Genomic DNA, 15,892 nt, shown 5'->3' with positions numbered 1-15,892 from the left:
AATTCCTTTATTGTCCAGGACAATATATTCACAGTATCTTTAAAACAGAAATTAAACATTCCCATTTGATTTCAGAAGGTAACATATTCTGTTGGATTGATCTTTATTGTCAATGTCAGGCTGGGGTTGTTCCCCTTGGAGCAAAGGAGGTTGAGGGGAGATTTGATAGAGGTGGACAAGATTCTGACAGGTTTAGATCAGGTGGACAAAGAAAATCTGTTCCTATTAGCTGATGGGACAAGGATGACAAGCAAATTTAAAGTTTTGGGTGGGATCATAGAATCAGAGAAACCCTACAGTGCAGAAAAAGGCCATTTGGCCCATCGCGTCTGCACCGACCACAATCCCACCCAGGCCCTACCCCCATATCCCTACACATTTACCCGCTAATCCCTCTAACCTACGCATCTCAGGACTCTAAGGGGCAATTTTTAGCATGCCCAATCAACCTAACCCGCACATCTTTGGACTGTGGGAGGAAACCAGAGCACCCGGAGGAAACCCACGCAGACACGAGGAGAATGTGCAAACTCCACACAGACTGTGACCCAAGCCGGGAATCGAACCCAGGTCCCTGGAGCTGTGAAGCAGCAATGCTAACCACTGTGCTACCGTGCTGCCCATGTGAGAAATAATATTTTGATGCAGTGAATGGTAATGACCTGGAACTCGCTGCCTACGAGGGTGGAGGAAGTGGAGGCAATAAACAATGACAAAGGAAATTGGATGGGCATCTGGGAGGTTTCAAACAGAAATGCTGACTAAATATCTCTGAACTTCCGAGCACCCTGTCACTCTGTGATCCTTGTGAAATTTGAAACCAGGTATTCGCAACAAGACTCAAAGAGCATCAGCCATTGGAAGTAAAGTTGTGAGACAGACCAGTCCAGCAGAAAGAAACCCTCCGACCCTCCCCATTGACCAATATAATTGAGAGCAGAAACAATAACAGCAGAATCGACCCCTGGAATCACTCGTGAACTCGCTGGTGTACCAACAGCTGAGATGAAAAACTGAATCTCTTCTCACACACAGAGCAGCTGAACGGTCTCTCCCCAGTGTGAATTCCCTGGTGTGTCTGCAGGCAGAATAACCGAGAGAACTCGGATTAGGACAAGTCAGCATGGATTTAGTAAGGGGAGGTCGTGCCTGACAAACCTGTTAGAGTTCTTTGAAGAGATAACAAATAGGTTAGACCAAGGAGAGCCAATGGATGTTATCTATCTTGACTTCCAAAAGGCCTTTGACAAGGTGCCTCACGGGAGACTGCTGAGTAAAATAAGGGCCCATGGTATTCGAGGCAAGGTACTAACATGGATTGACGATTGGCTGTCAGACAGAAGGCAGAGAGTTGGGATAAAAGGTTCTTTCTCAGAATGGCAACCGGTGACAAGTGGTGTCCCGCAGGGTTCAGTGTTGGGGCCACAGCTGTTCTCTTTATATATTAACGATCTAGATGACGGGACTGTGGGCATTCTGGCCAAGTTTGCCGATGATACAAAGATAGATGGAGGGGCAGGTAGTATTGAGGAGGTGGGGAGGCTGCAGAAAGATTTAGACAGTTTAGGAGAGTGGTCCAAGATGTGGCTGATGAAATTCAACGTGGGCAAGTGCAAGGTCGTACACTTTGGAAAAAAGAATAGAGGCATGGACTATTTTATAAACGGTGACAAAATTCATAATGCTAAAGTGCAAAGGGACTTGGGAGTCCTAGTCCAGGATTCTCTAAAGGTAAACTTGCAGGTTGAATCCGTAATTAAGAAAGCAAATGTAATGTTGTCATTTATCTCAAGAGGCTTGGAATACAAAAGCAGGGATGTACTTCTGAGGCTTTATAGAGCACTGGTTAGGCCCCATTTGGAGTACTGTGAGCAATTTTGGGCCCCACACCTCAGGAAGGACATACTGGCACTGGAGCGGGTCCAGCGGAGATTCACACGGATGATCCCAGGAATGGTAGGCCTGACATACGATGAACGTCTGAGGATCGTGGGATTATATTCATTGGAGTTTAGGAGGTTGAGGGGAGATCTGATAGAAACTTACAAGATAATGAACGGCTTAGATAGGATGGACGTAGGGAAGTTGTTTCCATTAGCAGGGGAGACTAGGACACGGGGGCACAGCCTTAGAATAAAAGGGAGTCACTTTAGAACAGAGATGAGGAGAAATTTCTTCAGCCAGAGAGTGGTAGGTCTGTGGAATTCATTGCCACAGAGGGCTGTGGAGGCCGAGACGTTGAGCGTCTTCAAGACAGAAATTGATAAATTCTTGATTTCTCGAGGAATTAAGGGCTATGGGGAGAGAGCGGGTAAATGGAGTTGAAATCAACCATGATTGAATGGTGGAGTGGACTCGATGGGCCGAATGGCCTTACTTCCGCTCCTATGTCTTATGTCTTATGGTCTTAACCCCTTTCCACACACAGAGCAGGTGAACGGTTTCTCCCCAGTGTGAACTTGTTGGTGTTTCTGCTGGCTGGATGAATCACTGAACCGCTTCCCACACAGAGTAGGTGAATGGCTTCTCCTCAGTGTGTACTCGCTGGTGCCTCCACAGGTGGGATGACTGAGTGAATCCCTTCCCACACTGAGAGCAGGTGAATGGCCTCTCCCCAGTGTGAACTCGCTGGTGTGTCCGCAGGTTGGATGAAGTTATGAATTCCTTCTCACACTGAGAGCAGGTGAACGGCCTCTCCCCAGTGTGAACTCGCTGGTGTGTCCGCAGGCTGGAAGACCGAGTGAATCCCTTTCCACACTGAGAGCAGGTGAACGGCCTCTCCCCAGTGTGAACTCGCTGGTGTATCAGCAGGCTGGATGAAGCTCTGAATCCCTCCCCACACTGAGAGCAGGTGAAGGGCCTCTCCCCAGTGTGAACTCGCTGGTGTATCAGCAGGCTGGATGAAGCTCTGAATCCCTTCCCACACTGAGAGCAGGTGAACGGCCTCTCCCCAATCTGAACCCGCTGGTGTGTCCGCAGGCTGGAAAACTGACTGAATCCCTTCCCACACTGAGAGCAGGTGAATGGCCTCTCCCCAGTGTGAAGTCGCTGGTGTGCCTGCAGATTGGATAACCGAGTGAATTTGTTCCCACACTGAGAGCAGGTGAACGGTCTCTCTCCAGTGTGAACTCTCTGGTGTTTCTGCAACGTGGATAACAGAGCGAATCCCTTCCCACACTGAGGGCAGATGAACGGCCTCTCCCCAGTGTGACTGCGCCGATGAGCTTCCAGCTGAAATGGGTATCTGTATCTCTTCCCACAGTCCGCACATTTCCATGGTTTCTCCATGGTGCAGGTGTCCTTGCCGCTCTCTTGGGTGGACAATCAGTTGAAGCCTCGTCCAGGCACAACACCAGTCCGGTCTTTCCTCACTGTGAATGGTGTGATATTTATTCAGGCTGTGTAACTGGTTAAAGCTCTTTAGTCAGTGCATTGGAACACACTCACTCGAGTGTGACAGTGTGTTGGTGCTGTTCCAGTCACACTGATGTTTGAATTTTTTTTCAAATCGACAGACTGGACAAACATTTCCCCTTCCAGATTCAAAGGCCGATGATATTTCGCTCCCAAGGAATATGACTGCCAGATCTAGACGTGACATTTGAGATTTCAGCCTGTAATTCCTCTTTCAATATCCTGTAAAATGAGTTAGAAATAGAAATAGAAATTCAGAACAAACAATTCTAGTTTCTATGGAACATTCTTTCCTCTCTCATTGTGCAAAAGCTGTAAATCTCCATCCCACACACTCTCCCTCCATTCTCACTCTGCTGTATCTAATATTCACCCTCCCAATTCTCCTGAAGGTGCTGATTGAGGCTGATTGACAGATCCATGCTCACTGCTTCTTGCCCTGGACACAGAAATCATAAGAAATTGGAGCTGCAGTTGGCCATTCAGCCCATCGAACTGCCTCAACCATTGATTGAGAATTGGCTGATCGACCTCACACTATTTCCATAGGACCAATATTTCCCAAACTATCCCCCAGGTTGCTCAATGCCTCAAAAGTTACCAATCTCTCTCTTGAAAATATTTGATGACTGAGGCTCCACAGTCCTCTGGAGCGCAGAATTCAAACACTTTACTCACAGACAATGGACCAAGCTCCGCGCAGCCATTGACACAGGGCCCGGATTCTGATTGGCTGGAGGACCAGCGCCCATCCGGTCCTCCACGCGTTGCCATTGGCTAATCTCCCGCATGTGGACAATGTGGGGGCGGAACCCGAGCCCACGTGGGGTGTGGGCGGGGCTTTGACCGCCAGCCGCGCTGAGCTGGTGCCCAATCCGCAGTGTGCTGCTTCTGTCACCAGTGATATTGCTGCCAATGGGACACTGTGTGCTGGGAACGCCCCTCTGAATCATTGTGACGGCACAATGGAGCCCTGCCTGAATCAGCCAATAGCAATCACTCTGCTCCGCGGTGACGTCTCCGGGTTCAGGCGCGCGGACCCGGGAGTCCCGCCCCCACCCATTGTTCCCCCAGTCTGTACATTCCACACATTGTTAGTCCAGTCAGATAGACATATATCTGTCTGGGAGCCTGCATGGAGATTTCCAGCTGTGTCCAGGACACAGAGAGCTGAAAGTGTCCAATACACATCTCTTTAGCCTGTCTTGATGCTCTCTCCACTCACATTGTTTGTATCTTAAAGACTTGATTAGTTGTAAGTATTCGCATTCCAAGCATTATTCATGTAAATTGAGTTTGTGTCTTTATATGCCCTGTTTGTGAACAGAATTCCCACTCACCTGGCGGCACGGTAGCACAGTGGTTAGCACTGCTGCTTCACAGCTCCAGGGACCTGGGTTCGATTCCCGGCTTGGGTCACTGTCTGTGTGGAGTTTGCACATTCTCCTCGTGTCTGCGTGGGTTTCCTCCGGGTGCTCCGGTTTCCTCCCACAGTCCAAAGATGTGCGGGTTAGGTTGATTGGCTGTGCTAAAATTGCCTCTTAGTGTCCTGGGATGCGTAGGTTAGAGGGAATGGTGGGTAAATATGTAGGGATATGGGGGTAGGGCCTGGGTGGGATTGTGGTCGGTGCAGACGCGATGGGCCAAATGGCCTCTTTCTGTACTGTAGGGTTTCTCTATTCTCTACCTGAAGAAGGGGCTTAAGGCTCCGAAAGCTTGTGTGGCTTTTGCTACCAAATAAACCTGTTGGACTTTAACCTGGTGTTGTTAAACTTCTTACTGTGTTTACCACAGTCCAACGCCGGCATCTCCACTCCAGGACAGGAAGCAGTGAGCATGGATCTGTCAATAAATAGAACGGACAAGAGTTTGACATGCAAAGTGCCAGCATTGAATCAGTGGACCGAATGACCCCATTCTAGACCCTAATGTCTTGACTGATTTAAAGAGAGAAATTTCAGCTGCTCCACTCTCTCCAACTAACTGAATTGCCTCATCATTGAATCGTACAGTGCAGAAGAGGCCCTTCAGCGCATCGAGTCTTCACCGACACGCAAGAAACACCTGACCTCCCACCGAATCCCATTTACCAGCACCTGGCCCATCGCCTTAACTGTTCTGACTTGCCAAGTGCTGATCCAGCTACTTTTTAATGATGTGAGTTGCCATTCGTGCAAATCTCGTCTGCACCCTCTCTAAGAACTTCACATCTTCCCTAAGGTCTGGGGCCCATAAATAGGGTTCCATTCTCGAGAGATAGAATTGAACAGCAGGGATGTTATATTCAAAAATTGGCCCACAATAATACCACTTTACACAAGTAAAAAATCAAAACAAACTAGATTGTAAACTTCATCTCTGAATTTTTTTGTTATATTCCATAACTTAATTACTTTTATTTGATGAATTTTTTTAGGGATGGATAACTTCCGTTCTTTATAAACTGCTTCACTCATTTTGTTGATTCTACATGGGCTCGGAGAATCAGAACCCAGACTTTATCATCCTTATCCTTTTTCCCCTTTTGCCACCACTCCCTCTGTTTTGCGGGAGGGTCGTGGGGTTTCCAATCAGAACTAATCATTTTATCATAAAAGTTAAATACTGTGGATGCTGGAATCTGAAACAACAACAGAAAATACTGGAAAAGCTCAGCAGGTCTGGCAGCATCTGTGGAGACAGAGTGGAGCCAATGTTTCAAGTATGGATGACCCTTCATAAGAGCTGTTATGAAATGTCTTCCAGTCTCGAAACGTTGGCTGTATTCTCTAATAATTTTATCAATAAGTTTCTTGTTCTTAGTTTCCAAATAGCAGGTAAGAGCTCTGATTTTTCACTGGCCATGCTTGGGTAGGATTATAACCATTAGAATCTACTCTCAGAGGTCTGCTTTTCAGTCCAGTGCTACTTGGAGTATATCGTCACTTCACTGAATATCGGATCACAAGTCCCTCACAGTTCTGATCACAAATTTGGGATAAAATAATTTAAACAATGCCTGAGAACGCTTTTTAACTAACTATTTACCACTGTTTGTTGATTGGTCAGACCCCCTTTTTACAGATTCAGGAATCTCAGCCACTGAACACCAGCTGGTCCTGGAATAAGTTTAATTCTAACTCATTCTGAGTAAATATTCTCACCAGGTCCTCTGTTGGGGCTCTGCGAAGCAGCTTCAATGGTCCGTGATTGCAGAAACTGAGCAGTCACAGGAATGTGGTCAAGATAGTCCAGTCCCATAATGCCTCACATTCAATCCGCAGTCCTTCAAGTATAACAGAATATGTGGCTGTATGTAGCTGCCTCGGCCGTGGTCAACCCCAACACTGCCTTCCTGACCTGCTACAATGTCTGAGGTGTAAGTACACCGTAAGAAGTCTCAAAACACCAAGTTAAAGTCCAACAGGTTTATTTGGTAGCAAACGCCACTAGCTTTCGGAGCGCTGTCCCTTCATCAGGTGAGTGGGAGTTCTGATCATAAAAAATCCTGTTTTGTGAACAGAACTCCCACTCACCTGACGAAGGAGCAGCGCTCTGAAAGCTAGTGGCGTTTCCTACCAAATAAACCTGTTGGACTTTAACTTGATGTTGTGAGACTTCTTACTGTGTTTACCCCAGTCCAACACCAGCATCTCCAGGTTGTGTAAGTACATCCACAGTGCTGTGAGGGAAAGATTTCCAGCTACACATTCCAGACTTTCCCTAGACTGTAGGTGGATACCAGATTGATATATTCCATTCAACCACTCCCAAGGTGAGTTATTCCAATTCCTTTATTGTCCAGGACAATATATTCACAATATCTTTAAAACAGAATTTAAACATTCCCATTTGATTTCAGGTACAAACATATTCTGTTAGTTTGTTCTTTATTGTCAATGTCAGGCTGGGGTTGTTCCCCGTGGAGCAAAGGACAAGATTCTGACAGGTTTAGATAAGGTGGACAAAGAAAAACTGTTCCCATTAGCTGATGGGAGAAGGAGAGGGGGTCACAGATATAAAGTTTCGGGTCAGAGATGTAGGGGGGGGATGTGAGGAAGAATATTTTGATGCAGCGAATGGTAATGACCTGGAACTCGCTGCCTACGAGGGTGGAGGAAGTGGAGACAATAAACAATTACAAAGGAAATTGGATGAGCATTGGTGGGGTTTCAGACAGAAATGCTGACTAAATATCTCTGAACTTCCTCACACCCTGTCACTCTGTGATCCGTGTGAAATCTGAAACCAGGTATTCGCAACAAGACTCAAAGAGCATCAGCCCACTGGAGGCCAAGTTGTGAGACTGGTCAGTCCAGCAGAAAGAAACCCTCCGACCCTCCCCATTGACCAACTGTGAGAATGAACAAAATGCAGTCCTGGATGTAATTGAGAGCAGAAACAATAACAGCAGAATCCAACCCTGTGAACTTGTTGGTGTCTCAGCAGCTGGGATGAAATTCTGAACCCTTTTTATACACTCAGCAGGTGAACGGTTTCTCCCCAGTGTAACCTCTCTGATGTCTCAGCAGGTGGGATCACTGAGTGAATTCCTTCCCACACTGAGAGCAGGTGAATGGCCTCTCCCCATGTGAATTCGCTGGTGTCTCTGCAGGCTGGATGAAGCTCTGAATCTCTTCCCACACTGAGAGCAGGTGAACGGTCTCTCCCCAGTGTGAACTCGCTGGTGTTTCCGCAGGTTGGATAACTGAGTGAATCCCTTCCCACACTGAGAGCAGGTAAACGGCCTCTCCCCGCTGTGAACTCGCTGATGTGTCCGCAGGACGGATGACCGAGTGAATCCCTTCCCACACTGAGAGCAGGTAAACGGCCTCTCCCCGCTGTGAACTCGCTGGTGTCTCTGCAGGTCGGATGACCGAGTGAATCTCTTCTCACACTGAGAGCAGGTGAACGGTCTCTCTCCAGTGTGAACTTGCTGGTGTGCCCGCAGGACGGATGACTGAATGAATCCCTCCCCACACTGAGAGCAAATGAATGGCCTCTCCCCAGTGTGGTTGCGCCGATGAGCATCCAGCAGACATGGGGCTCTGTATCCCTTCCCACAGTCCGCACATTTCCATGGTTTCTCCATGGTGCAGGTGTCCTTACCTCTCTCTTGGGTGGACAATCAGCTGAAGCCTCGTCCACACACAGAACACGTGTACAGTGTCTCCCCGCTGTGAATGGTGTGATATTTATTCAGGCTGTGTAACTGGTTAAAGCTCTTCAGTCAGTGCACTGGAACACACTGACTCGAATGTGGCCATGTGTTGATGCTTTTTCAGTCAGATTGATGTTTGAAATCTTTTCAAATTTCCTTCCAGATTCAATGGCCGATGATATTCAGGTCCCAAGGAATATGACTCTGCCAGATCTCGACGTGACGTTCGAGATTTTAGCCTGTGATTCCTCTTTCAATATCCTGCAAAACAAGTTGACACAAGTCATCACTGTCAGTACAGGATCGAAATTCAGAACAGACAATTCCAGTTTCTATAGAACATTCTTTCTCTCTCATTCCCCAAAGCTGTGAACTCCATCCCACACACTCTCCCTCCATTCTCACTCTGCTGTATCTAATATTCACCCTCCCAATTCTCCTGAAGGTGCTGATTGAGGCTGATTGACAGATCCATGCTCACTGCTTCCTGTCCTGGACACAGAGAGCTGAAAATCTCCATGCAGGCTGCCAGACAGATATATGTCTATCTGACTGGACTAACAATGTGTGGAATATACAGACTGGATTCACTTCCTTACCCTTCAGTTGCTGCAAGTCCCCAATTTCCCCCAGAATGAGAAAAGAAATGGAAAGGGGGAAACATTGATTTCCTCCCAGGTGTTGCCCTCTTTTTAGGTCAAACCAAATAAACTAACTCAGATCAAAGACTATTTCCTCGGGTGGATGGAGCTATTACAAGGGGGCATAACTATAGGGTTTGTGGTGGGAGATACAGGAAGGATATCAGAGGTAGGTTCTTTACGCAGAGAGTGGTTGGGGTGTGGAATGGACTGCCTGCAGTGATAGTGGAGTCAGACACTTTAGGAACATTTATGCGGTTATTGGATAGGCACATGGAGCACACCAGGATGATAGGGAGTGGGATAGCTTGATCTTGGTTTCAGATAAAGCTCGGCACAACATTGTGGGCCGAAGGGCCTGTTCTGTGCTGTCCTGTTCTATGTTCTAAGTCAGGGCAAAGTAAAAGGGGCAGCTCCCCAAAAAGGAGGGGGGAACAGCCCGAACAGAAATCAAAATACAAAGGAAACTTAAAAACATCAAATTAAAATGTGATTATCAGGGTCAATAATGCACCCCAACCCCTGCGGTGCCCAGCGGGCGCGGAAGTCGTCAACCGCGCCCGTGGACACCGCATGCTCCCTCTCCAGGGACACCCGGCCGCGAACGTAGCTGCGGTAGAGGGGAAGACAGTCAGAATGGACGGCCCCCTCGATCGCCCGCTGCCTGGACCGGTAAATGGCGCGTATCGCCAGGAGCAGGTTCACGAGGAGGTCGCCATACCGACCCTCCCCTCTCCGCACCGGGTGTCCGTAGATCAGGAGCGTGGGACTGAAGTGCAAACAAAACACCAATAAAAGGTTCTTTAGGAAAACATAAAGGAGTGCAGCCTAAGACACACAACATAGACATGGTCCACGGACTCCACAAGGCCACAGAAAGGGCAGTCTTCGGAGCCCGTGAACCAGTGAATCCTACGGTTGTGCGGCACTGCTGCATGCATCACCCTCCACCCCAGGTCCCCGACGTAATTGGGGGAGATCCCTCCGTAGAGGGACCTCCAGCGGGGACCTCCGCCGCCCGGTTGCAACAAGGCCCGCCAAGGTGTATCCGGGCGACAGGCGAGGAGGCGGTAGTGGAAGGTGTGCAGCAGCAGCCCGCACAGGAAACGCCTCCGCGCAGTAGAAAAAGGCACGGAGGACATTTCCGCGGGGCGGCTCAGGCTGTGGGGCACCTCACCCAGGGAGGGGGGTTGAGGCTTTGGGCCAATGTGGAATTCCGTCCAAACAGGGGAACGCTCGGGCGGGATCAAGCCTCCAATTTTCCTTTAAGCTCTCAAACTGTGGACTCCTCAGTCCAAACATGGGCTTCACTGCATTCTTGCTGAGGGATTTAAATGTTGGAAACACCCCTGGTTTCCAATGGTCCTCTAGGCTCCCAGTCCCACAGCTGGTTCACAGCTCCTGGTCCCACAAGTGGTGGCTTCCAAGCTAACTGCAGACTGTCCGCTGGAACCAGGTCATTGATTGGAAAGGACTCAAAGGTTACGGGGAAAAGGCAGGAGAATGGGATTGAGATTTATCAGCCATGATCGAATGGCACAGCAGATTCGATGGGCCGAATAGCCTAATTCTGCTCCTATATCTTATGGTCTAATTCTAACCAAGGCTCCACCCTGAATCACATATCCCCATGGTAACAGAGACCAGGTGGAATATCTGACAGATATTTAGCTTCAAAACTAAACCTTTTTCCTGAGGTCTTCATGAAGAATTCACCTAACAAAAACAGTACAATAATTGTCAGACCCAATGTCTCCAACTAAAAGATCCAGCTGACCTTTTACAGTTCTTACCTCTCGAGTTTTGACTTCTTAAACCAACATGGGCCATGCTTTGTGACTGCGAATTCCCTGAGGGTGTTTTTGTCAGATTCTCAATCCAGGTTTTCCATTTTTTAAAAGCAATTCTTGCAACTAATTCTTATTTCTAAAACATAGGAATTATGAAATTAGATTTTTGTAACAAAAACAGGAAGAAATGAAAATGTTTCACCTTCATAATATCCCATTTAGAATATTACAATATACAACATGCTGTATATCTTAACAACAGCCATGATCTTATTGAATTGTGGAGCAGGCTCGAAGGGCCACATGGCCTCCTCCTGTTCCTAAATCCACTGTATTCCCATGTTGATCTATCTTATAACCTGCAACAGACACAATAATCCCCCCATTGTCCACTTCACATTCACAAGTCCAGCTTGGTAACAGCACACTGCTGGGTTCCATGTCCAGGAATTCAGTCCACTGAAGATGGAAATTACTGCTTGCAGTCTTTTCTGAAAGTTTTCTTTTTACAATAATTATAGTCCAAAGTTCCTCCTGCAAAAGGAGAGTCTTCATTGCTGTTCATTTGTGAATTTTCAAGTTCTATTTTGAAAACAGTCTGTACAGAGTTCACATTTTGAAATTTATTTTCTTCCATGTTTGTAGTTCCTCCATTGTTTAAATCCAGAGAGAAAATTCCACTCAATTCCACATTGAAACTGTCTTCTTCTTGCTCAGTTATAGCTGATTCCTTTATTGTCCAGGACAATATATTCACAATATCTTTAAAACAGAAATTAAACATTCCCATTTGATTTCAGACAGTAACATATTCTGTTGGATTGATCTTTATTGTCAATGTCAGGCTGGGGTTGTTCCCCTTGGAGCAAAGGAGGTTGAGGGGAGATTTGATAGAGGTGGACAAGATTCTGACAGGTTTAGATAAGGTGGACAAAGAAAAGCTGTTCCCATTAGCTGAAGGGACAAGGGCGAGGGGGGACACAGATTTCTTGTTTTGGGTCAGAGATGCAAGGGGTGGGGGGGGGGGGGGGGGGGGGGGGGGGGCGGAGGAGTGGGGGGGAGATGTCAGGAAGAATATTCTGATACAGCGAATGGTAATGACCTGGAACTTGCTGCCTACGAGGGTGGAGGAAGTGGAGACAATAAACAATTACAAAGGAAATTGGATGAGCATTTGGGATGTTCCAAACAGAACGAAGAACAAAGAAAATTTTGTTTTCTTGAAAGAAAACAAAAAAAAAACAACAAAAAAAACAAAGAAAATCCATCAAGACATCATTTGACTGAGTGTGGCAGAAAGGGACCGACACAGGGTTGGAATCGGTGGGATTCGGGGAGGATCTCTCCACCGGTTGGGGATATACCAGGTACAGACGAGAATGGCTGTGGTTGTTGGAGGTCAGTCATCACTGCAAGGGTCACTGCAGGGTTCATCTAAAACTCTGCTGGCCATGTTTAAACTCACATTAAGTGTTATTCCACTATCACCCTTGTGCACGATGATCCACCCAGTAAAGCAACAACTTAATATTAAAATTCTCATCCTTGGTTTCAAATCACTCCATGACCTTGCCTGTCCCAATATCTATAATCTCCTCTAAGCCCCACAACCCTCAATATATTACACGGCTCTAATTCTGGTCTTTAGTTTGTCCCTGACCTTGCTTCACCATTGCAAGCTCTACCTTCAGTTGCTTAGGCTCCAACCTCTGGAATACCATCCCTACACGTCTCCAACTCTCCACCTCGCTTTACTCCTTTAACACACCACTTAAAATCTACCACTTTGACCCAATGTTTGGTCATCTAACCTAATATCTTCTTTGTGGCTCAATATCATACTTTACTTTACAATGCTCCTTGGATGTTTTATTAGTTTAAGGCGCTATATAAATATATTTTGTTGTTCCTCATGTCTCCTGGGCCTAATCATTTTCAGCAGCTTCATTAATTACCGTCTCCCCACCGTAGGGTCAGAAACGGGGATGTTCACTGATGATTGCAGTGTATATGACCATTTACAACTCTGAATACTGAAGCTGCCCGCATGCAGCGCAGGACCAGGACCAGGACAACATTGTCAATTCATACTGATACCACATAATATACCACAGTAGTGTGGCGACCAGAATTGAACACTAGATTCCAAGTGCGGGCTAACAAAGGTTCAATAAAGCTGCAACATGACTTGCCAATTTTTAAACTCAATGCCGCGGCCGATGAAGGCAAGCATGCCATATGCCTTCTTGATTATCTTCTCCATCTCATTGCCACTTTCAATGACCTGTGTACCTGTACACCCAGATCCCTCTGCCTATGAATACTCTTAAGGGTTTTGCAATTTACTGTATATTTCCCATCTGTATTAGACCTACCAAAATGCATTACCTCACATTTGTCCGGATTAAACTTCATCTGCCATCTCTCCGCCCAAGTCTCCAACTGATCTAAATCCTGTTGTATCCTCTGCCAGTCCCCATCGCTATCCGCAATTCCACCAACCTTTGTGTCGTCCACAAACTTACCAATCAAACCAGTTACATTTTCCTCCAAATCATTTATATATATTACAAACAGCAAAAGTCCCAGCACTGATCCCTGAGGAATGTCACTTGTCACAACCCTCCATTCAGAAATGTACCTTTGCACTGCCAACCTCTGTTTTCTTCTGACTAAATATCTCTAAACGTCCTAACACCCTGTCACTCTGTGATCCTTGTGACATTTAAAACCAGGTATTCACAAAAAGACTCAAAGAGCATCAGCCCACTGGAGGCTGAGACCAGCCAGTCCAGCACAAAGAAACCCTCTGACCCTCCCCATTGGCCAACTGTGAGAATGAACAAAATGCAGTCCTGGATGTAATTGAGAGCACAAACAGTTACAGCAGAATCCAACCCCTGGAATCACTCGTGAACTTGCTGGTGTCTCAGCAGGTGGGATGAAACTCTGAAACTCTTCCCACACTGAGAGCAGGTGAATGGCCTCTCCCCTGTGTGAACTCGCTGGTGTGCCCGCAGGTTGGATAACCGAGTGAATCCCTTCCCACACTGAGAGCAGGTGAATGGCCTCTCCCCAGTGTGAGCTCGCTGGTGTGTCCGCAGGGTGGATAACCAAGTGAATCCCTTCCCACAATGAGAGCAGGTGAATGGTTTCTCCCCAGTGTGAACGCGCTGATGTGTCCGCAGGTTGGATAACTGAGTGAATCCCTTCCCACACTGAGAGCAGGTGAACGGCCTCTCCCGAGTGTGAACTCGCTGGTGAGCCCGCAGCTCGGATGACCGAGTGAATCCCTTCCCACACTGAGAGCAGGTGAACGGTCTCTCCCCAGTGTGAACTCGCTGGTGTATCCGCAGATCAGATGACCGAGTGAATCTCTTCCCACACTGAGAGCAGGTGAATGGTTTCTCCCCGGTGTGAACTCGCTGGTGTTTCTGCAGGCTGGATAACTGAGTGAATCCCTCCCCACACTGTGAGCAGGTGAACGGCCTCTCCCCAGTGTGAATTCGCTGGTGTCTCTGCAGGTGGGATGACTGAGTGAATCCCTTCCCACACTGAGAGCAGGTGAATGGCCTCTCCCCAGTGTGAACTTGCTGGTGTATCCGTAAGCTGGATAACTGATTAAATCCCTTCTCACACTGAGAGCAGATGAACAGCCTCTCCCCAGTGTGGCTGCGCCGATGAGCTTCCAGCAGGGATAGGTATCTGTATCTCTTCCCACAGTCCACACATTTCCATGGTTTCTCCATGGTGCAGGTGTCCTTACCTCTCTCTTGGGTGGACAATTAGTTGAAACTTTGTCCACACACAGAACAAGATTACAGTCTCTACCCGCTGTGAATGGTGTGATACTTATTCAGACTGTGTAACTGGTTAAAGCTCTTTAGTCAGTGCATTGGAACACTCTCACTCAAGGGCTCTATTGTGACGTCACAATGCGGATGTTGTGCAATGAGCTTCAGAGTGAAACTTCGCTCTCCGATCACATTCCATTGTGACGTCACACCCTCACCCATTCCATTGTGACGTCACACCCTCACCCATTCCATTGTGACGTCACACCCTCACCCATTCCATTGTGACGTCACACCCTCACCCATTCCATTGTGATGTCACACTCTCACCCATTCCATTGTGACGTCAGGGCTTCCCTCTCCGATCACAATCCCTGCCGGCCTCCCACATGCAGCCTCAATGGCGGCAGTCAGCCCGGGTCTAACACTACAAGCTGCCGCTCCATTTGGTACAAAGGGGGGGACCGGGAAGTTCATTTCCGGGGTTTGGGTTTGAACAACATGTTTACAAAGTCTCTCCACCCACCCGCCACATTTATCATTCCCCGCGCGCCGCCCCCTACCTCGCATTGATCTCGCTTCCGAGTCAAAACCGTCCTTCCGTCGCCATTACCCGCACTGCGCATGCTTCAGGTCCCGCCCCTCATTCACTCCGATTGGTTGGAGGACCAGCCGCTCCCGCTCGGTCCTCCAGCACCGCCCCCTCTTCCTATTGGTCCGGAGCTGCCGTCAATCAGTCCCCGGGCATTGTTTTTTTTGTGATGTGGAGCATGCGCAGTGTCATTGCTGGCCTTGGCGCTTGTTTGTCCCGGAGAAGCGGAGTCAGCGTTAGGCGGTGTCTGGGAGGATTTGGAAACACTTTGTGGATCCGCAAACCCTTCAGAATCATTGTCAGCTCCCTGGTTTGCAGCTGCGGGGCTTCTCCCTCCCTCCCTCCCGGGAACAGGCCCAGGTTAACGGCCCCATCCTGGCTCAGCCACTGGAGGATGGTTCACATCAGAGGATGGGGGAGGGGGACAATAAATAAGAGGTTACACTTTGGCCTCAAATCAATGAGGACTCTGATCTCTGGGAAGGAAGGAAACCCTGGGAGGTGGGTGGGGAGGATTCACA

The 15,892-nt window shown here is 47.9% G+C and overlaps 1 protein-coding gene across 1 annotated transcript; it reads right to left on the bottom strand.

Moving 5' to 3' along the window:
- Positions 1–2,487: 2,487 nt before the first annotated feature.
- On the bottom strand, positions 2,488–11,189 carry LOC144489710 (uncharacterized). Its single transcript, XM_078207566.1, has 3 exons — positions 10,989–11,189; positions 7,985–8,815; positions 2,488–3,207 (listed from the first exon to the last, which is right to left on the bottom strand). The coding sequence occupies exons 2-3, from the start codon at positions 8,483–8,485 to the stop codon at positions 2,488–2,490; spliced, it is 1,221 nt and encodes a 406-aa protein (XP_078063692.1). The 5' UTR covers positions 8,486–8,815; positions 10,989–11,189.
- Between the last annotated feature and the right edge of the window lie 4,703 nt (positions 11,190–15,892).

Source organism: Mustelus asterias, unplaced genomic scaffold (genome assembly GCF_964213995.1).
Source record: "Mustelus asterias unplaced genomic scaffold, sMusAst1.hap1.1 HAP1_SCAFFOLD_2461, whole genome shotgun sequence".
NCBI classification, from domain to species: Eukaryota; Metazoa; Chordata; class Chondrichthyes; order Carcharhiniformes; family Triakidae; genus Mustelus; species Mustelus asterias.
Note: the sequence above shows the minus strand (reverse complement) of the source record. Positions and strands in the feature narration are given on the sequence as shown.

Coding starts and splice junctions, on each gene's coding strand:
- LOC144489710 (XM_078207566.1), bottom strand. CDS start 8,485: ATGGAGAAACCATGGAAATGTGCGGACTGTGGGAAGGGATACAGAGCC. Junction 3,208..7,984: donor AGAGACACCAGCGAATTCAC/ATGGGGAGAGGC, acceptor CGGCGCAGTCAC/ACTGGGGAGAGGCCGTTCAT.